The sequence below is a fragment of the Ixodes scapularis genome, unplaced genomic scaffold (assembly GCF_016920785.2).
Source record: "Ixodes scapularis isolate PalLabHiFi unplaced genomic scaffold, ASM1692078v2 PGA_scaffold4__175_contigs__length_147842914, whole genome shotgun sequence".
Taxonomy (NCBI): domain Eukaryota; kingdom Metazoa; phylum Arthropoda; class Arachnida; order Ixodida; family Ixodidae; genus Ixodes; species Ixodes scapularis.
Genome location: NW_024609879.1, coordinates 125213934 through 125236160, shown reverse-complemented (window position 1 = coordinate 125236160; position 22227 = coordinate 125213934). Strand labels below are relative to the sequence as shown.

At 46.8% G+C, this 22227-nt stretch overlaps 1 protein-coding gene across 1 annotated transcript; it reads left to right on the top strand.

Annotated features, from left to right (window-relative positions):
• The first annotated feature begins 18138 nt into the window (after positions 1-18138).
• Positions 18139-19572, top strand: LOC8043325. Its single transcript, XM_002416211.3, has one exon. It carries the CDS (start codon positions 18139-18141, stop codon positions 19570-19572), a length of 1434 nt encoding a protein of 477 aa, XP_002416256.3.
• Positions 19573-22227: the final 2655 nt, after the last annotated feature.

Genomic DNA, 22227 nt, shown 5'->3' with positions numbered 1-22227 from the left:
GAAACATAATATCTTGACAAATTCACTGAAACGTTGCGAAGGCCAAAGAACAAATGCGCATTCCTGATAGACTTTACGATTTTAAGGTGAAACGTCCGGAATCAGTAGAAATAAAGGTTACTCTTATTGTGTTTTGTTTTTTCATACACGTTAAAGACACTAAACGTCACGAGTAGATTCATTTCACCATCAAACCCACAAAAGATGGGGGAGGGGGGCACAAAGATAATGCCTCTATTTATCTTATTTTTCTTTTAGTCGCAAGGTGTATGGTATTTATTACTCACATTCGCGTAGATTATTGTTACATTCTTCACAAATGTGCAGTTGTTTTTTTTTTGTTTTTTTTTTTAATAAGTAGGACCTTTCCGAGTCACCAAAATGCAGTGCCTTTTGGTGACTCGAAAAGCAGTTTCACTGTCGCCTAAATGATGGCGGTTATCAAGCTGCATTTCATCGGCACCGTCACTTCCGCACGTCAATCACAGACCAGAATTGGGTCTTCGATCGCCTCATCATTCTTTCTCAATTTGTTTCAGTTTCGATGAGAGCCAAACTTGTCTCAAGAGATCGACTGGGGCACATTCTGATATAAACGCTTGCGCAGCCTTTTCATCTAAGAGACCAATCTCACCAGCCAGTTTGACTAGCGAGGGAACTTTTGTCTTTCTGCACGTGCGACCACACCGCTGTATAGCTCTACGCGTGTGGAGCACGAGACGGCACGACCCTTGCATGCAAGGCCGTCTGGCTCCTGTGAACTAAAGTTATGGATGCGTCACGCACGCGCCGAACGCTTAGTGACATCGGGCTATTCGTCCGTCAGGTTGTACTGACGTCTCGGAGACACAGGCCTCATACAGTATATCTCCGCTTAATTGGTATACTTTGTTTCACCTTATGTTGTACCGCAGCGAAGGCTAGAAGCGCGAGCTCATAACGTTGCCAGCTGCCCTTGGTGCAAGAGAGCTTGTGCCGCCGGGTTGTGCCCTAGAGCAAGGGGCTCGCACTTGTAGCCTTTCCTGCGGTACAACGCAAGGTGAAACAGACATAGCATCTTCAACGTCTTCCTTTATCAGCCTCAAGAAGACAGCTATTAGCTTGACAGAGATGTCATATACACTGAGATCAAAGTTACCAGACTGAATTTCAAAAATATTCTATTTCAGTCCATAACAGGGTCCGTTTCGACCTCGGAGATTTCCGCGTGCAGTTTCAGGTCGCACTCCCCGAAAAAGCGGCATAATTAATACCCTGTATACGATGCCTCATAACCTGCATGGGTATTAAGCATCTTACGCAGCACCATAAATAAAACTGATAACGGTGCAGACTTTTTTGTTTATGTCGCTAAAGAACTGAAGCGACAAAACTAAATTAATCCCTGTAAATATCAATAATAACGACGGTATAATTCGAGAAAACAAAGTGGAAAATATTACCTATCTGTTCAGAGAGAGACGGAAAGAATATAAATTATGTTTGGAACTTGGAAGTGAAGAAAGATAATGATGGTGGTATCAGAGGGACGAAGGAATGAGAAAGAAAATAGATGAGAAACGAGAGAAACTCAACTGGTGGCAAAGTCACAGCTGCTCAAACACGAAGCTGCAGTGACTATACAGTACGCAAAGCCGTTGCTAGAAGTCACCCCACAAGACAGGAAAAGTACAAAAGTTATTCAGGTCTGTCCACCCATTCTAAGCTAAAGATGCAACACCTGACTATGCCTTCACGTAAACATTATCTCCCAGAGAGCCAACATATCAATTCTTGCAGTCCAATTAACGTACCACGCCAGAAAGTGTTCACTGTTTAAAGAAACTCAATTCAGTTTAAAGTGCGCAGAAAAGCAGGGCAAGCCAGTCACTGGCCAACCGTCACGGACAACCAGATATGTCACCGCTCCCAAGCACGTAAGCGAGGACAACAAAACCGCACACCGGTGGAAGACGTGGGCTCCGAGATCTCACGTCGACAAATCCATCGCCTCCTGTCATGGGTCGACCTGAAGCCCAACCGATGCGACCGTCGTATCCACAAGAATCTTCCCGCGATGAAAGCCACGGACGATACTTCGCGAACTCGGCACATGATGTTATCAGCTCGTATCCTCGCGGACGTCAACTGGAAGAGAGCCGAAGAGTCTCCAGGCACGAGGTCTGAAGACGACTCTATGGTCCGATGGCGAGGCCACCGACACGTCCGTTAGTGGAGGATGATGCGCGGGCGCCGTAACGGTGATGTCTGTATACTTTTTGTTGACCTGAGCGGTGGCAGCTTTCGTGCGTTGTTTGTCGCCTTTTCCGTATCTGTCTTGTTTCTTTGTTGTTGCAGCTGCTGCTGCTTCTGCGGCGAGCCATTGTGAAGAACTGCACGCATGGCAGAACTCCGCTCCAGTTGCATAGCGCCACGTCCTGCGCGTGGTCGGAACCAAAACGGGGTCACTCGATTCGCATCCGGGAACCTTTTTCCCACAACAACGCCTTTTTCCTGGGGTTTTCTTTGCTCTCGGACCGGTGTAACAAGATGGCGGAACAAGATGGCGGAAACAAGATGGCGGAAACAAGATGGCGGAAACAAGATGGTCGCGTGTCTTTGACGTCCTGCCAAGATGGTGAGGGAGCACTCGCGAACTCTGCGCATATGCACTGTGCCCACAGCTCCTGTGGACAAGCTTTCTTGTTGTTGTTGTTGTTGTTTAAACGTTGAAATATGGCAAAAACAAGACGTCCGGGACAAGATGGCGGCATGTTTTTGACGTCACGCCAAGCCGGTGGCGCGGGCTACGTAGCATGCTAAGACGCCTTGCTCGTAGGGAAACTGGTTTCCGCGCGTACCTTGTGCAAACAACTTTTGTGGACAAACTTTTTTTGTTTATATAAACATTGAGTTAGAGTTTACATCGGAAAACTGCCGTTTGGTGTCTCCCGAATGACAGCTGGGACCTTCGTCAAGTTGCTATTAAGAAACTTTTTGCCCCAGTCACCTGTTGTCAAGTGCCGTCTTGACAGCAACAAAAATTGATTTGATATGATTTTATTCCCGGTGCTTATAAAGAAAAATCTCGTTTGGACACTGTAGGACCCTACAAAGAGTGTTTGGCCGATGCGCGGAACATTGTACCCCCTGTGATAACAGAAATTGGCGCCGATGTCAGAAAACAGCAAGCAAACCGTTTTGCTTTTTTTTGTCAAATTATTTTTAAGAAACATGCCACAGTTTCTCTGTAGAAACAACATCTTTGAATCATGTACACTTCCCAAACATATACCTCCCCTTTCCCCCTCTGTAACACATCCTGGCCCTAAAAATACACATAAATTAAAAAAAATTAAAAAAATTAATGAAACGGAGCATTAAACGAAAGGGGACAAGTCTCTTCGAGGGTGTCATTATTTGGTAATGACCGTCTGTCTGTAACATAAAAGCATTATTACGGTGTACCAATTTTAAGGATGCTGAAGCAAAGAGTTAACCTAAGATTGCCAAACTAAAGATCAATCTGTCAATTCTTTGGTAAACTCTTTGTCTCAACATTTTTAGAGATGATATAGACATATAATGGTGAGGTTCCGTGGTGTGTGCGCAATACGTTTTGTCTACTTTGCGTAGGAAATTCGGGTGAAGTGTTGGACCTAGCCTGAGGGTGCGTTGGGGCCTGACTATAAATCACTGGTTAGGGCATGTGTAGACTTTAGAAATGCGCACCAGTAGTGTGCCTTATCGGAATCCGCTTAGCCACCTACGACATCTGGAAAATCTGGTCCACCAATCCAGTCCCAGGAGCAAATGTCTTTTCATGACAGAAAGTGTTTTTATGTTCTTTTGTTCGTGACACCGCAAATAAATATTGCGAGTTTGCGTTCAATAAACTCAGTTGTAAGTCAGCGCTACGTCCGTGTCACTTCTTTGTCTGGTCCTCGTCTTTCCGCGCTGTTTTTAATTTCCGCAGAAAGTGTGGACCTCCTCGTTAGCTGCACAAGCTCAGAAAGAAAAGAAAAAAGGAACCGTGTACAACAGTCACTGAAGTTTCATCTTTTAGGCCATGTCTTGAAGGAGTTATGAGTCTGAGTGAAAAGCTAGCTGCCACCCTGATGCTTCTAAAAGATTACCTTGGGCTGTTTTTTTTTTTTTTTTTCAAGAAAAGAAACATTGCTAGCTAACAGCAATGTTTCTTTTCAATTTTTGAAGTTGTACAAAGCATACCTCTGTGTCTTAATTTATTGAACGCTAAGTGACTTTGTTCCGGCATGGACATTGTAATATTGGCAAAGCGATGATTAGTGATTTAATTTAGTAGATCTAAAACAAACATGAAAGCGAGAGCTTTAAACAAGAATAAAAAAAAAACATTAATTATTTCTGTGATATGCCAGGCAGCCCTGGACTCCGTTCGCGAAACAAGCTTATTTGAATATGGCCACGTCCGAGAACTGAAATTTCTCCCCTGCGATTACCTCCTTCAGCCCTAACCTAACAGTGCGCCTGGGGGCTACGCACTCGCCGGACCAATCCACCGACTCCCTTTTATCACGTGACCCCGCTTCCGCTCTCTGCGCGTGTGAACAGGCGGGAGAAGCGTGATCACGTGACGCAAGATCGACGTGTGATTGGTCCAACGAGAACGTAGCGTCCACCGCACTGTCAGCTTAGGGGTGAACGGAGCACAATTCCTTTAAAGGTGAGGGGAGGAGAGAGGTCTCGGAACCGGTTTGATTCAGTCACCGCGTCTATTTATAGACGCCCGCGCATATATATATATTTTTGTTACGGCCGAATAACCCGCGCAAGAGCGACTACTTCAAGCAACTAGACGTGTTCTTGACATTGACCGAGATAAACACGACCGCCGTGCCTGCTCTTTCCGCAAGCCTCGTCGTCTTCTCGCTTCATCCTCCTCCTCCTCTTTTCAGGAAATGTTCGTTAGGCGAGGGGACAAAAAGCAGGCGGTTTAGTGACCCCGTCTGCTAACGGCTCGCGCATGCTCCGTTGGATCTCTGTAGCGCGGTTTCGGTTTCGGTTTCGCGGTTTTTCCCCAAACTGCTATCTTTTGTTTCCGGAACGCTTTTGTAGCTACGGCGTTGCTGCCTTAAAATATTTTTTTTTTCTTTATATGTCTAGAGAGTGTGTAAAACACATTTACCGCGATTTTTTTGTTGTTGTTGTTTTGTTTTGTTTTGTAAGCTGCACAGATAAATTTTATACGGATCGCGGAGACCTGACTGTAGTGGCTCCCAGCTCAGATGGTGAGCGGAATTCCTTCACTTCAATAGCGGAATTCCTTCACTTCAATAGCATAGAGACACTGGGGACTGTATTAGTTGTGACGTGAAAGGCCCAATAGAACGCAACCTGCGTGAGTGTTCTAACAATTACGACGAACGGCAAGCAGTACAACACACATTGAACCAAATGGACCTACGTCCCTTCACTGTTTCCGAAGTGCTTGGCACCTGGAGCACAATAGACGCATCTGCAGAGGCATCCAAGGCTCTCATGCTGTTCTTTAACTATTCATAGTACCGGACTGTCAATGCGTATTTAGGTTTGTGTGTGTCTGTGCGCGCGCGTGCGTAACTGAGTTCTAACATGATCCTCAACCATATCCTGCATTGTCATCATCATCACAATCGTTTCATTGAGTGAACTCATCAATCTATCTTTGTTACCTTTCTTCCCCTAAACCCAATGCAGAGTATCCAGGTAGGAAAAACATCCAGGATAGCCTTTTTGTTTTTATATAATTAGAATCAATCAACCGAGACTTAGAGGCGCCTAATAAGCTGGGCATCAGAGTAACGATGCTTCGGCCATCTTGGTTCTTTAAACCATTGTCGACAGTTATCTGAAGTTGTATCTGAAATGGCAAGAACCGCTTTTTCGTCCTCCAGAAATGCTGGGGAAAAAAAGTACGCGACAGATCGAAACGAGCCTCATGAAGTCGCAGATGAACAAGAAATGAAACTTTGAGAGCGCCGATCTAGCATAAGAAAAGAGAAAATAAGTAAACAAGGGTTCAACAAGTGAGTGCCCGGCCCAGACAAGCTTGAACAGGCCCGTACTCCTTCCCTTGCGTGGAGCACGTCCAGGTAAACTTAGTCACTCGCAATGCAACTTCCAGTGATCGCTCCATCATAAGATTCGCTTTCTAAGACACGTTTTCCCCGTCTGCCACGTGCGACGATACCCCTCAACCAATCGCCCCTCTGGCTGCCGAAGAGGAAAAGTCGTTGCCTGAAACCGAAGCTATATAGTTCGCGTCACCGGCCGCAGCGGGCGGTACAAACCAATCCAGCGCTGCAAATCTGTCATAGGACTCTGCTTCCCTCCCCCCCCCCCCCTCCCTTCTTCCCTTTCTCTCTTGAAAGTCACGTGACGCTTACACTGCATTGGATTGATTTCGTTGGCTCGTCCCCTGCTATCCAACGTAAGCTGAAGCGGAGAATAATCGTTTGGGACGCTCAGTTGCATACGGCCTTGAAGCCCCTAGATGCGAACCAACTAAAAGATCAAATGGCTTTGGTATACCAAGCCATGGACGTTCTGAATACTTAATTTGTGTCGTTTGTTCAAGTGCAATCTCCCTCTCTCTCTTATGTCTTGGAGTGCCTCCAACCTCCAAACTCCGCGTATGGTCGCCATTTTGGTACATGGATCGAGCAGTTTCTCCTTGACTTCTCCATTCTTGATGAGCCGATCGAAAATCGCTGGTGAAGGGTTTCGAGATTTCATTATCCACACACCGGCGAGACAGGCACACATCTTCGCACCGTTGCCACGTGCAGCGTCGGTGCTTGGAGGCACTGACAAATAATTGACCTGTCTCGAACACACAAAAGAACAATGATTCCATGGTAAGAGATCAGTGGAGATAAGCCTGATTGACCAGTGGATTGCACGCATAGTGCCAAAGACGCTTATCTTGATCTTGGCGGGGAACGCATTCGCTGCGACGATGCTTCATGGCGATCTTGGCGCGACCGGTTCGGAAGGACCCTTTTGAAGTTGCAAAGATTTGAACGTACCAAAGTGACGATTGCCATGGCAACTGAGATCAATCAGCCAATCACGAAATTTGGCCGTCTGCGTGTTAAAAACCTGGTTTTTTTTTTTTTTTTTTTTTTTTTGTTGTTTTTTTAAGATTTAACTGTATGTTTCCTGAACCTCTGCACTGTAAATACTTACACCTTTACGGGTGCCAATATAGGCCTTAAGACTGGCATCGTACGTGCCGACTTCATGCGAAATAGGAGTCCAAGAAAGCTTTCGAATGGCCTCTAGACTCTAAAAAAAAAAAGGTGTAAAAAGTGTGTAGCCTTCCACTAATTGTCACATAATACACCCCAAGACTTCAGTTCTGCGTACAACGCACTGACGGTACCAACTTTCACGAGGGGCTTGGTAACGATGCGATATAACCTGGGGCGGATTTAGAGGGGGGGTCCGGATGTCCTGACCCCCCTCTTGATTTCTGCATGTGTAACATTTAGGGCGTAAAAGGAAGGAGAGGGGGAGGGGGTTCCTAAACATATGGTACGCTGACCAACACCTGACCCCCCCCCCCCCCCCCCCCCCCTCAGAAAATTCCTGCATCCGCCCCTGGATATAACATATGAAACAGCTAAAGTACGTATCAAACACTACAGAAAAAAACACTAAAATTTTGCAGTAAAACCAAAAAAATATATTTTATCTTTTTTTTTGTCATTAACACGTACATTAGATATTTTTATAGGTTGTACTACAAGGCTATCAAGCTGCTCGTGAGGTCGGTACCGTCAGTTCGACGCCAGTACGCTGTACGTCGAACTAAAGTGTCGGGGTGTATTTAATGTCACAAGGGGTGTAAATATCGCGTTTTCTTAGGGTGTATTTGCAATGCTTTCTCCTGCAATCCTCTATATCCCCGTGTTTGACCAGCCTACTTGGAGCTTTATGTACATTTTCTACATTTCAGCAGGTATAGTTTTCCGGGACCATATATGCGTGCTGTTGTTTCAATTTCAAGCGACGTAATTTTTCACCCTTTCTCAGCGAAAGCTAAACTTAATATCGCAGATACGGGGGGGGGGGGGGGGGGGCGGGGGAGGCAAAAACATCACGAGACCGGAAGTGTTTTGGGAGATGTTACTACACAGGCACCATCACGTACAAACTCACGTAAGAGGCTACCACTCACGCCAACATGCATGTAAATGAACTACAGCGCATTGCCAATGTAAGATCTATAGAACTAAGTTTATAGATCTATAGAACTAAAGATCTAAAGTTTCACTTTAGATGCGACCTTAGCCGACGATTCGAAGGTGTCAATCAAACAGAGCCTAAAGTGTGTCGTCATGGAGCTCGTTCAAGCTACCGCCCCTTACAAAGGATAGCCATTAACGGATGAGCGCAGTGACGATGCATTCTGGCGCCGCTTAATTGGATCCATCGGATCAGATGGTCGGTGGAAGTTGGGCTTGGCACTGTAGCTGCGACATATCCAGAGGATGCCGCAATATGATGCGATGTATCGCGTAATGCAATAATTTATTTTCGTGTTATAGTCGAACAAGTTGGGCACAACGATCCCCCATTCCCACGCACGAAACATTTTTGTTTTCATTATTATGCGCGCTTACAAAAATAGATGCAACACCTAATCAAGATTCTGTATAAACTGGCAATGTGTGCATTAAACAATACGTGTGCGTGCGTTACGCGGAATGTGGCCATAAACGAAGAAATTATAAAAGCAACCGTATTTCAGAGACATTTGCGCCAGAGCGGCATGACAACAACTGGACACATTCGGCCGTTCAACCACAGATATTCGGATAATCAAGTCGCCATGTAATTTGGCCGCGGAAATATCGACACAACAACGAGCAAAAGCGGGGAAACATTAAAATAGCATTTCGGCGGATTCAGTGCCCCTCCCCAAATTCGGAAAGAGACGGCGAGTAAAATAGAACCAATCGTCGCCGGCAAATTAAGATACAAAGGGCGTGCACCACATAGTGTTCACGCTCCGTGATTCGTTCGGAGTTCTCATTATTACCCAATGGCGCAATCTCGTTGGCTGCCGAGTGATAAAGGGAGGGACTCGCTTCTTAACTTGTCCGCGACTGTGTGTACAATTCCTTCGCGCATCGATGCACGCGCGCAACCTGCCGCTATCACTCGAAAACGAGGAACGACCCTATTCATTCGCACCACCAACGCAAGCAACGCACGCGTAGATAAAAGAGCACGCAGACTTACCGAGCACTTCCGCAGTTCGGGAGCTATCGATCGGAGCGCGCCGAGCGCGTCAGCCCAACGGCAGATGACGTCTTCCTGAAACGGAGCGGCGAGCGATGGCACCGGTACATTGCTCGCCGCTGCAGCGACCCTGGAAAAAACGACCGACCGCAACCCGTTCACTCAGAACGGTGCATCGACCGTGACCGTTGCTGTCCCAGGGCGGCCAAATCCTTGACCTTGTGGTATAAAGCGAGCGTCGAGAGTCCGCACGGTCACGGCGATGCGGTGAACTTTTCGCGGGATGCCTGCACCAGCAGCAGCAGCAGACGACGTCGTCGTCTGCTGACCTCCATTCTTGGTCGCCGCCCCTGCAGAGCGAAAGGAGGAGAGGCCGCACTCTCGTATTTGACGGGCTCTCTGGAACGAGGCTAAACTGAGGGAGTATTTTTGGCCGCTTGGCCAGCTTGGCGGAGCGAGCGCGGCGTTTCTCCAGGTCGCCTCGGACACCGATGACGAAAATCTTGATTATCTTTTTTTTTTTTTCTTTTTGTGCGGTGCGACTGTAAGAATAGATAAACAAGAGCAAAAGGGACGTAGGGACGAGGGGACGACAGTCACAACAGAAACACACAGCATTGTGTTCAGTTGTCACTGCGTGTCTCTCTGACTTCAGGACGAGGAAGAGGGGGGTTTCCCAGGGGCGGATCCCCCCCCCCAAAAAAAAAGGGGGGGGGGGGGGGGTATATAGAACTTAAAAAAGGTAATGGATCACGGTTTACTTGCAGGCAAAGTCCATCTGACGAGATTACTTAGTACAAGTCTTCGAAAGTGATTGAGCCATTGCTTAAAAACGTAATGAGTTGTGTTAGGCCCGCCTCTGATGGAGCAATTTCACCCAGCAACTTGACGTCGCAACACCAGTAACACGGGCCGCCCGCGTTCACACGCAGCAACCGAATTGCTCCGACTTGCCATCATCATCATTAAATTTGATTTTTCTTTCGCTATTTAGACGCCAGCTACGCGCTAAAAACGCGTTCTTATATCTTTGAACAGCGTTGAGAATACTAACTAATTTTTCTGAAACTGTTTATTTCCAAAAACAATCCATTTTAAACCAGAACTAACTCTTTAGCTGTCATCATCACCACCACAGGGGTTTCACGTGAAAATATCGCGTGCCTGATTGGCTGCAGCCGCTTCAAACGTCTTCGAATTGCTCCGAGTTGCTCGCTTATTCGAGTCGGACACGATCTCAGCGATTCGCGTCGATCTTGGGAAAGCAAGGGAACAACCCGCCAGAAACCTCAAAATTGCTGGAAAAGTTGCCCCGTCTGAAGCGGGCCTTATAGTCAACAGCAGAAACAAGATTAGGTTTGTTTTGCTGATTGTTCGTCGTTGTTCACGCGTGACTTTTTTGTGATCTTCCTCTCCTATCCGCGCAAATAAAGGGAACTGGCTAAAAAGTACAAATATGCATCCCTTATCATGGCGGCAGCGGTTCGATTGGGATCGACAACAAAGATAACGACTACTATAGATCAACACGCTATTTACAAAGAAGCCCGTGTTTGCCAACACCGGGTGTGGGCACTGTGCGTGCGCAGAAATCGGATGTGCGCGAGGCGAAGCTTCTACGCATGCGCAGTGCCGACAGCAGCGCCACTGCTGTGGCGTGACGTCAGAAACTTGAGTTGGTCTACAGCCTGTTGGAGGTTGAAAGTGAGGGACAAGTTCCGCCCACAAAAGCCCTCTACTCTTTCCAACAAGGCATGTAGTTGAGTATGCACCGCTAGTTGGTGGTGCATACTTGGTACGCACTACTAACTAGCGGTGCATTCTCAGGAAACACACTGTCTGTGTGTTTTCTCGCCCTGGTCCTAAGTCCTTCAGCGCTGTTCCCACCAAACACTTTAGCAGAGCGAACGCTGGAGAGAAGGTGAGGAGGAACTCACCTTCTCTCCAGCTTCCACTCTGTTCAAGTGGAAAGAGTGGAGGGCTTGCGAGATGCTCGTCCTGCCCCCTTAACTTGTCACCCACCGTAGCTATTTCCTTGTCAAAAAGTGATCAAATTTCTTCTTTGGTCACCGTGTATCGGGGAAACTAATGAAAAATCAGACATATGTGTACGCTAGAAAGTAATTGCTTATATGAATTTTCATTGGTGGATTTTGCCGGGTACTACTGCAAGTTGGAAGTCAACTATACTCTTGGAGTTACTTATTAGTTCTTGTCCTATTCTGATTGTCGGACGGTTTATGTACTTCAACATAAGTACACGGGACAATAAAGTCCCGTCCTCTTCCGTCTCCCAACGGTAGCCCAATGCTCTGTTTCTCAGATAGCGAGAAATGCACTGCCTAAGCTAGTTCCCAATTCACCAGCGGTATTTCTCCCGCTTAAAGGGGCCATTCAACAATTTTTGTACTTTGCGCAGATACCGCTTAAAACGGATCCCTGACGTTAATGACCTATAAACACGAGTTCGTTTTTTACCCCACACAATAGAAGTTCCAGAAAAAATTAAAAAAAAAACGGGCACCGTTAACCCCCTCAGGTCGCAGCCGGATCAAGCGGCCACGTGATCTGGAGCCGATTAAATGCCGCCAATGTTGATCATAGCCACCAGTGGCGGATCCAAGGGAGGGGGGGAAGCGACGGTGGCGGCCGCCCCCCCCCCCCCCCCCCCTCCCCTCTTCTCGGAGGGCAATTTGACATGCGCGGACCCGCCGGTGCACAAGAAAGAATGGGACAGTAGTATCCTTACAAATTTTCCGCCCCCCCCCAAACGGAGTTCTGGATCTGCCCCTGATAGCCACGCGCTGGGGTTGGCAAAGCACAGGACACGCGCTGAATTCCAGACATTGTTATGGCTCGGCTATCGTCGTCATTGCAGCGATTGGACACGGGACACTACCCGAATGCATGTCAAGGCATCGATTGTCACGAGCCCAGATCAAATACGTACGCAGTCTTTGCGTTCACTGTGTGAGCAGCATTTGAATATCGTCACCGCAAAGTTCGATGCCGCATTCCCGGGGATCGTACTGTTGCCATTGTCCCCACAGCTCCGTCATCAAATTTCGCGAAGGAGCAAAAGGCGGCTTTGGAAAGGGAGACTGAAAGAAAAGCTCCGCTTTCATCCTTTGAATTCCGCCGCGACGAAGACGCTTCTTGGTCAGTGGCGTTGCGTTCGAGTATTCTTGGGTCCCACTATAGTGCCAGAAAGCTGGTGTAAACTAAGAAATATTCCTTTCCAATGTCGCTGCACAGCCCCTTTAAGGCTGCGGTCCCACGGCAGCCATCTTGAACAAGGCGTTAGTTCAACCAATAGATGGCGACACGCACCCGTGGGGTGGCCGAAACATTGGTTCACAGTGGGATGGCTCGAGCACCATCACGTTCCCCTCGTGGCCTTGCTCGCGCTCCTGCCAGCTGTGCTCAGCTGGCTCAAGTAGCGTGGCCCATCAAACGGATGTATGCGAGAATGTCAGGCTGGGTATAAATTGTTCTCTGATATAGGGACATGCGGTCGGCGGTTGTAACGGGCTTTCGCAATAAATCTTACCAAGAAGGAATCAAATGTTAATTGACGGGTCAATATTCTATAATTGAAAATTTCCTCTGCAGGAATGCACGCTCAGTAGACTCAATCTTCCAAGACACCAGAGGAAGCGGACGTCAAGTAAACTGCTTCACGATATACGATACTTACCTCACCATTGTAAAGACGACTAAAAAAAGGTCACGAAATATTATGTTTCACGGGGTCCGGAAGATGTTGTAAAGGTTGTTACATTATATTTCCCAGAAAACAAATGCCGTTGCAATATTTTCGGAGGTACCGACACACATAATGTTGTAAGTACAGCTTAGGAGGAATATGATGAAAACCATCAGAAGAAATAGGAATACGTTTATTTGCAATGAAGACGCTATGAATGAACGGCGTTTAGCGACGGCAAGTTATGAGCGTTCGGGAATTTATAAGTTGACATGATTGCTAACTATGGACATGCGGACAATGAAGACCAGTTTTGTCGGGAGATGGTGTTGCGGTGATGACCTGATTTCGGACGACTCATGGCAGACGAACAAGCAAGTTTCTTCTCAGCGAATGGTAAGTGTCCAGTGTCAAGCACAACACGTGGCTACCGACGTTGTCGACGTTTCGAACACTTACCGCTTTGGACAAAAGTCCTGGCACCTGGGCTAACTTTGTGGAAAGACTCGAAGTCTTCCTTGAGTCCAACGCCATCATGAACAGTAACTGAAAACGATCCACTATTCAGTCGGTGGGTGGCGAAACGTATCCACATCTGCAGAGTCATGGGCGATGCGTACTCAAAGTGGCTGGAAGTTTACACGATGCCTGCCACGACGTCCAAACACGTCATTGACGTTCTACGGTCTCTTTTACCTGCTTTTGCCCTACCGAAAATACTTTTCTCTGATAACGCGCCCAATCTTGCTTCAAATAAAATAAACAAGTTTTTGAAGAAAAAAAAAAACCGGCTTCAGGCATCACATTAGTGCACCATACCATCCTGCAACTAACGCGCAAGCAGAGCAGATGGTGTGCGAAACGAAAAAAATCCCTTTTGAAGCTTACGGAAGAAGCAGTTCAGTGAAGAATCGCCAGGTTCTTGTTCCGGCAGCACGCGTCGGTCTCATCTTACACGGAAAAAAACCCACCGAAGCAATATTCGGCGGACGAAGAGCACACCCTCGATCTCATGATACTATGGCTTACGAACAAAGATCGAGAGATTCCCACATCGGGAGTAATGGCAGTCTATTTGGTCGGACAACTCGTCTACGTGAGGAATTTCAGCGGAAGTCGGGCCTTCCATGTAAAACTTGAGTAGAAAAGGCTCTATGTTAGTTGACCAGGAGGTGTCATCTCTCGGAATACGTTGGATATCAATGCCCTTAAGTGTAAATATAACTAAATCACAAAACTGTCTTTGTGTATTGTGTAACTGCCCTTGTATTTGATAGTAGAAGCTACGGTGGTGATTGGCACCTTTCACACCAGGCTCCTTTTTCTTATTTTTCGCCTCATACTCCTTTGCGGTTTAAGTATGCTTCAAGAATCTTTTGGAACGGGGACACTTTCCGTCAACGAGGCCATTTGTTCCAAGTAGTCAATCAGAGAATGCTGCTAGAAATCCGTCCCTCATATTAACGAATAAGCCGCACTTCTGCACAGTGCAGTTTTCCTGTTCCACGTACAGTTGTAAAGCAGCATCCTCATTGATTCTACCATATACTGTTGCGGGTGAAGAAAGTCTTTGGGTACACGATACTTGAAAGAAGTCTGGCACTGTACGTTGTGTTTCGACACCCACTAATGTCGTCGTCCTTATAGAGCCTCATCATTTAATCATTACCTCGTCACCTCATATTGCTCTTGATCAACAGTAAATACAATAGGCTACCGCCATATTACAATAAAAAAATATAAAATTTAGTCGTTCAGTCCTTCAACAAGTTTATTATTTATATAATGTTATTACGTTACATTACCTCGCGACGATCGACGTCCATCGTCGATCTTCAAATACTTATACCTGTATATAAATTACACGCACAAGGGGGGGTTGGTGGCCGAGTGCATGTAAAGTCCCTCGATATGTTTTCGTTTGTCTTTTTTAAGTGCATGGTCTAGCGCACACCAGCTCGGAGCACTTGGAGCGAAAGCTCGCGCTGCAGAACCCACCCCGGCCCTGCCCGTTTCAATCTGGAAGAGCATCGTACCGGCGTGCGGTCGTGTATCACTCCTGCGTGGTGCACGTTAAAGACCCCAGGTTTGCGGTTGTACCGCACTGGCTAAATTGCTCATCTACAGCTGAGACACCAGACGCCCACTAACGCAGACTAACTTCCGGCTGAATAAACATACACACAACAATTTGCAATTAAACGCATAATAACAAAGAACACAGCGTGCCGCCTCTTTTCTTTGGATGCCTTTTCTTTTTTAAACCAGCGCAAGCTCGTGCGTTCTCTCTTTTGAGACGGTTAGAACGGTCGCGTATAAAACCCGCGTTTCTCCTATCCGGCCGCTTCCTCCTCTCATTATGTGTAGTTGGTTATAACTAAATAAGCTATAATAATGGTGTATTATATATTCATATTTACTTTCAGTTTTGGTCAGGGAAAAGGAGTTTCGCGGGAACTAGAGCCAATAAATGAGCTGCGCTTAGAGTATCGGCACTCTCTTCCCCGACAGTGTTGTGAACGCCGCCATTTTGGTGCTTGTGCTGAGCAGGCGCAACTGCCGATCGTCATGATTCAAAAGTGCGACATTCTCAGCATTAGATTCGGTGTTAGGAAGCTCATGTAATGTTGCTTTGCTTTGTCGCAAACTGTTTAAAGTGGAGGACGGAAAAGCGTTTCTTGTGATTTCAGATAAAGCTTCAAATAACAGGCAAGCATGATAATAAGCCACACTAAGGCCAAGCGTCGCTACTCTAAAGCGTAGCTTATTTAATGACACTATTCATGCTCTTGTTCAAGAGGCTTGTAATACCTAGGGTGCCTCAATAGAGAGTTTTAGTAGATCGTTCCGATACCTCCGATAGCCCCGATAACGATACTATGCATGCACAAGAGAGGCGGTGGCGGAGTATCGGGTATCGTTATCGGAGTCATGGGAACGATCTACTAAAACTCTCTATTGTCCTTCTGTTTAGGGTGATGCCAGCCTTTGTAGCACCCGATGCCGACAGCACGCGCTCACGGAGAAAATACAAAGAAATCGACGAAAACAAAATGTCGCCATAGCACAATCAGTGCCACGAGCGCGTGCAGGGACACGTTCTTTCACGCGCTTCTGAACAAAAAAAAAAAAAATAAAAGTGTGGGACAAAATGGTCAGGTGTCGTGCTCCACCCTAAGCAAAGCGCACATGAAGGCACCCTATAGTAATACCTGAAGGGGACATGACGTAAGCCCCGTGGATTCCACAAGCCACTATCTTTTGACACCTGCCTCTTCTTCATTGTTCCCGCTTGTGCCAGTAAATTAGCTACGGTTCAGAGTAGCGACACTTGGCCATATTGTGGCTTAAAATCATGGTTGCCAGTTATATGAAGCTTTATCTAAAATCACAGGAAACGCTTTTCCGTCCCTCACAAATGTTTAAACAACCCGCGATAGAGCATTGCAATATTGCATCAGCTTCCTGGCACCGCATCTAATGCTGAGGAAGTCGTACTTTTGGATCATGATGATCGGCAGTTGCGTTTGCTCTGAGCAAGACCCAAAATGGCGGCGCCCAAAACAATTTTGGGGAACGGAGTGCCGATACTTTAAAGCTCATTTAGTGACTCTAGGCATAAAGTAAACTCGGGTGTATTCTTTTCCTCTTCGTCTTCATTCTTAATTGATTTCAATCATATCGAATAATGGACACATTATATCACGCTACCTTTGTGTAATTATTTGTCTTAGATTTATTAGCCTGACCCAGTACTTAAATCATTCAGTTATCGATAGTAAATGTTCCAATATATTTTTTAAATGTGAGGCTAAAAAGACACGGAGATTGATGATGATACAGACGCCAACGCCGCCCTCGGAAATTTCTTGAACATTAGCAATCAGCAGTGTGTCTGCCATCCGCCAGGTAGCGCAACAAAACACCCAAACAGTTTTTAATTGTTTTTAAAATTAGCCAAGCTCTAAACCTATTAAGAAACCAAAGCAATATCATTGTGAAAATTTAATGCATCGCAATGTATATTTATTCCAAACAATAAATATTATTAGAGGCCAATAAATCTGTTTGATGTCTTAAAAAGATATGCGTCAAAACAGGTAAGTTTGAAACGCTCCTGGAGCTTTATGACTTGGAAAATGAAAAAAAGCCATCGTCCACCTCTTGGGCAACCATTTTAGCTCTAAATGTTACAAAAGATTTTATCATAGTTTAATTATTTCCTCAGTGGCATTTGAAGTACCATGACTCGAAGCATAAAAAAGTGCTACGTTTGATATAAAATATCTAAACAAAGAAATTTTACACAACATTAAATTTTTTTCTGCATATTACCAATTATAAGCACTACATCTGTATCTAATTTCATTGCCCTAGCGCGTGTCATTAAAAACATATTTGTGCTGAAAAATGTCAATTTTAGGGCAATATTTGGAGGGATGAAAAAAACAAAGTAGTGCAAATATCAAAAAAGTGTATCGTTACATTCTGCTCCGACATCATCTTAACAAAACTGCTATATTGGAACCGTGTTATTTTTAACGGATCGTTCATAAAACATGAACTAGCGGAGCAAGTGAGGGTCCGAGCCATCATATTCGCAACGCTACAAATGCGCATGAACATTAAAAACCAACACATACATAATATCAAATGAAAGAGAATTGCATTGCCTTTTGAATGATATCAATCCCACAAAACAGTATTCAAAAGGAGATGAGTAATGACCTGCCAAAAAGTACCTAAACTGCCACATTCAGTGGGACCGTGGCCTTAATATCATCAGCCAACAGGAACGCCGAAGATGTTTCAGTCACTTCGTGCTGGCACACGTGCTTCTCGTCGCGCACACGAATCATGCTCGTGGCGTCTTGCTCGCGACAGTAAAGGAAGATGTAGTATCTTCGCTTTTGTTTTCGTAAACAATCCGTCAGGCGACAACTCCCGAATCTTGCAGTGCCAATAAAGCTTGATAAAACAGTCAAAGTGAAGTTGAGCTGGTATAAGTCCATCGTGATGGTAAGACCTAAAACTGGGGATGCAAGAATAAACACAAGTTATGATGAAGGAACAGAACGAAAGGGACAGACAACATCTCCCCGCGCACTAGTCTCCTCCTCTCCCTCAGCTTCTGCCCGAATATAACTTAACATGTCTGTAACAAAGCTACCGAAGCGATGAAGATGGGACGTCTCAGAAGCACACAATCAAAATCGCGGTACAAGGTTCAAGACGTCTGTGTGTTGTCAGAGAAAAGACCAAGCAAAGACGAGAAAGACACGAGGACGGGCTTGCGCGCCGTGCTATCTGCTGGAACGCTCACTCGCGCACCATCACGAGACCAAGGCGACCGGTTATTCCGACTGGTAGACCAGTTGCGAGAGCCCGTCGCTGCGCCCCCCGTTGTCGAGGTACGGATCATCCATCTAGCCATGTCGCTCGACGGCGAGTCGAGAGCGTACTCCTCACGGCGACCGGGGGGCGAACCGATGGACCACCTCGGCGTACGCTACCACACCAACCCTCCAAGGTTTGTTCTCACTGACAAGTCAGGGTCCAAGATACAGAGGACATCGAAGAAACCTGGCGGCTGCAAGAACACCTTCCTCTCTGCCTTCGAGACACTGGTCATCCTCGCACTCAAACTCTACTTTGTTTGTCAGCTCATTCGGTTTGTGTACACGATTCCTCATATGAGTACCAGTCACTTGCCCATAAAGCTGTTCGAAATCAGCGAGCTCATCCTCAGCCTGGCCGCCGTGGCCGGCGCAGACTGTATCTGGTCGAGCAAGACGTCGGTGAGAAGGTTGCTCCATGGACGATTCTTCCAGGGCTCCCACTGGCGGAGCACGGGAGCCTTTGGTGGCACCTGGTGGCCACTCTGTCTTTTTGGACACGCCATCTTTGGGGTGTCCTTGTTCTTCGCTGCCAACGTCTGCCCCTGGACACCGGAGGGAATCGCCCGGTGCAGTCTCTGGGAAACCTTCAGCAAGTTCTTCTTTGTGAACCTGCTGGCGCTCGCGCAGACCTACATGGCCATCACCATCTACACCGTGCTCTGCCTGAATGTCAAGAGGAAGATGGCTGAAGTCGTGCAAGAGATCAAGGGTACCAGGAACGTCCTTTCGTACGAGGGTCTTCGCAGGTTGCACCACAAGTGGGAACAGTGCGCCTCGTACGTCGAGGAACTGAGCCTGACCTTTCTGGGCTTCGTGTGCATCTGGTACTGCTACCTGTTCGTTAGGGCTGTCTACGTCATTAGTACCATCTGCAAAGTCATCGATCTTACAGGGGCTACGGTGTTCAACAGGCAGCAGATGTGTGTCCCGATCTTCGAGCTGACCTTTCTGATCATACTCTGCGTCGTCTCCGAGAAGGTGAAGTCTACCATGCTCGAGTCAGTGGATCCGTTGAAAGAGCTGACGATGTCGAGGGCTAGTGAAGAAGTTCAACTTCACGCAGAGGTACAGAGGTTTTTATACCGAATTGAAAAGTACTCTGACATGACGCTCTGGAAGTTTCCCATGTGGACTGAAAACGCCATGAAGGTTTTCTTGGTCGTTATAGTGGGCCTCATTATGTTCCAGGATAGAAGGGTGCGAAGCAAGTTGTGCTAGGCTCCTGGTGGAGGAGACGTTGCTTAAAATTTAATTACTATAGGCTGAAGAGCAGTAAAATTGTGCTACCCTGGAACTCGATCTTAGCCTCAGTATTGCCGGTTCGGCATTTGTCAACTACTGCCCGTTGAATGCAGGCAGCGTCAGTCACTATTCAATGTTCAGAAACATCGTGTGATCAAAGGATCAAGAACTGTGTGTCATCAGAAACATTGTATGAAGTGAGACATCGTTCACTCGATGACATTGGAACCACTAAATACGTTACGATACTTTAGCTATGTATTAATAAAACAATGAATTCAAGTTTCCTGCGTGACACGTGTGGTAGCACCTCCCTCCTGCACATGTTGGAAAAGAGCATGACAGAGGGTTGTTAATTTGTAATGAAGGACAACATAAGGGCGCGGGGCACAATTCCTTTTTGAAAGTGGGGTCCGGAAGCAGATTTTTAGCCCTGAAGGGAGACAGAGAAAGAAAAAGTATCAAACATTTACAACTTCACGGTCCAATGTTCATTCCACGACCGGCTTTATTAGGGGCGACCAGCTCACTCCGCGTTTCCCTATGGGAGCGCTCGGGCCAAGAAATATCACGTTAACGGCTTGGAGGGACCGAGTGCTCCTCCAGGCTCCGCCCTAGCTCAGCACCAAAAGCGCGGCGGCCACTATAGATGGCAATGGGAGCGTGTGGAAATTACGTCGGTTTCAGATGACTTTTGTCGCATTTAATAGGCAGGCGCTAATGCTAGCACATAGTGTGTATAGGAAGTATTCACTGGCGGCCATAGCTGTGAGCGCGACTGCTGAGCGCGTGCTGTTGGCTAGCTTCCAGGGTTCTTTTGCAACGTGCATTGCACACCGTCAAAAGGGCCGGTCTTAGCAGCCTATTATTCGGGGCTCGTTCTGAGCATGCGCTCTAGACAGCACCCACAAATATGGCGCCCAGTGAGTACTCCTTATAGAATAGGTACACTGTAGAATAGGTTAAAATGAGTCACTATTTTAGAGTTTTCTCGAGCAGAGTAGGGTGTACGAGTGTACAGGATGGTGCATCCAGTCCGCCTGCTGGAGCCCACTTTCGTGACCGGAATAAAAAATCGAGTTAAATGCTCCGCAGGTGGGCCGTGACGCTCTTGGTGAATGTTCGAAGTGAGACACTGTCGATTGGTGGTGAACTGGTGACTGGAAAGGGGGGGGGGGGGGGGGGGTGCATCCAAAGTTTTGTTGCACGAAGTAGGCAGGAGTTCTAGTGACGAAGCGTATGGGTTAAGAGGCGCTGCCGTCCACCATTGCGAGTACGCCGCAGTGAGGAGGCAAAAGGAAGCGAGGAGTCCGGTAGCAGAAAAGTGACTAGGAGCCGCGTGGTCGCTACTTGGCGTCGATGTTAAAGCGGGTCCCATGCCGACTGAACGGAGGAGGTGCAGTGCTCGATAGGATGGCGTTCGGGGGCCAAGTTGGCGCCTCATAATAAAATAGGAAGCGCGACGTTGCACCAACTCGAGGGAGGCAACAAGTTGCCGGGTTGCCGAATCCCACACCGAGCAGCAAAACTCCAGGATGGGCAAAACCAGTCTAGCTGTGAACAGCAATTTGGGCACATCGGGACTGGATCTTCTTGTGGACCGAATGACGAAGCCAAGGAGTCACCTTTCCCCGGACACGGCGTTTTGGACATAGCGTTGGAAATCAAAATGCTGGTCGATGATGACACCTAGGAGGTGGATATGCGTTGTTCTTGGAATCTCCACTCGGTTCAGGAGAGGTGTTGGAGGGATCGAAGGTTGGCTCGACGCAGTGATGTTCATGGTAGCGCATTCGGTTTAAGTTTAGGGGAAGTTTGTTATCTTTTGATCAGAGAAGAATGCGATCTAGATTAGCTTGTAGCTCTTTACCGAACGTACAATCGCATTAACGATGAGAAACGTCCTTAAAATACAGCCGATTATCCTCAAAACGTCGCCAGTCGTGGAGCGGACACACATAGATACACACGCGAAAGCGTCTGCTAGTAAGCTACCGCTCCAGAAAACGCAGCGGCGGTTCAGCGAACCAGAGAGTACTAAATAAGCAAAAGCAAATGCGGCGTGCTCGGGCTGCCTCGGGTAACCTGGTCGCCCCTATAAAGCCGGTCGTGGTTCATCATCCACAGCTCAGCACGCCCCCTGTGCGTCGGTTTGGGAAGCTAGCGAAGTACGCGCAATTTGCACAAATACTGCTAATGGTATGCTGGTCAGGAACCCTTTATTGGAATTATCCATAGTCAAAGAAACAAAAATATCGTTATTCAATATTTGTGACATGAAAGGAGGACAATAAGAGACTTCCATAGGTATATTTTATTACATTAAATGTTTTACTATAGAATGTCACTAGTCCCTAGAATGCTAGAAGGCGAGTCCTCCGTAGCGCGTGCAGATACATTGAACTTTGAATATGGGTCAGTTAGCAGTTCCTTGTGACCTGAAAACAAAACGAAAAATTACACGTTAGCAAAAACGTCAGCGGCGGACTCTGATGCAACGTCGTAACAAGAGGCATATACCTAAAGCCCCAAATACAACCCACCATTTCATGTTTCTTACATCAACCTATAACCATCAGGGTTGTGCAAAAATCAGATTAGACGTTATATGTTTAGAGAGCGTGACATATA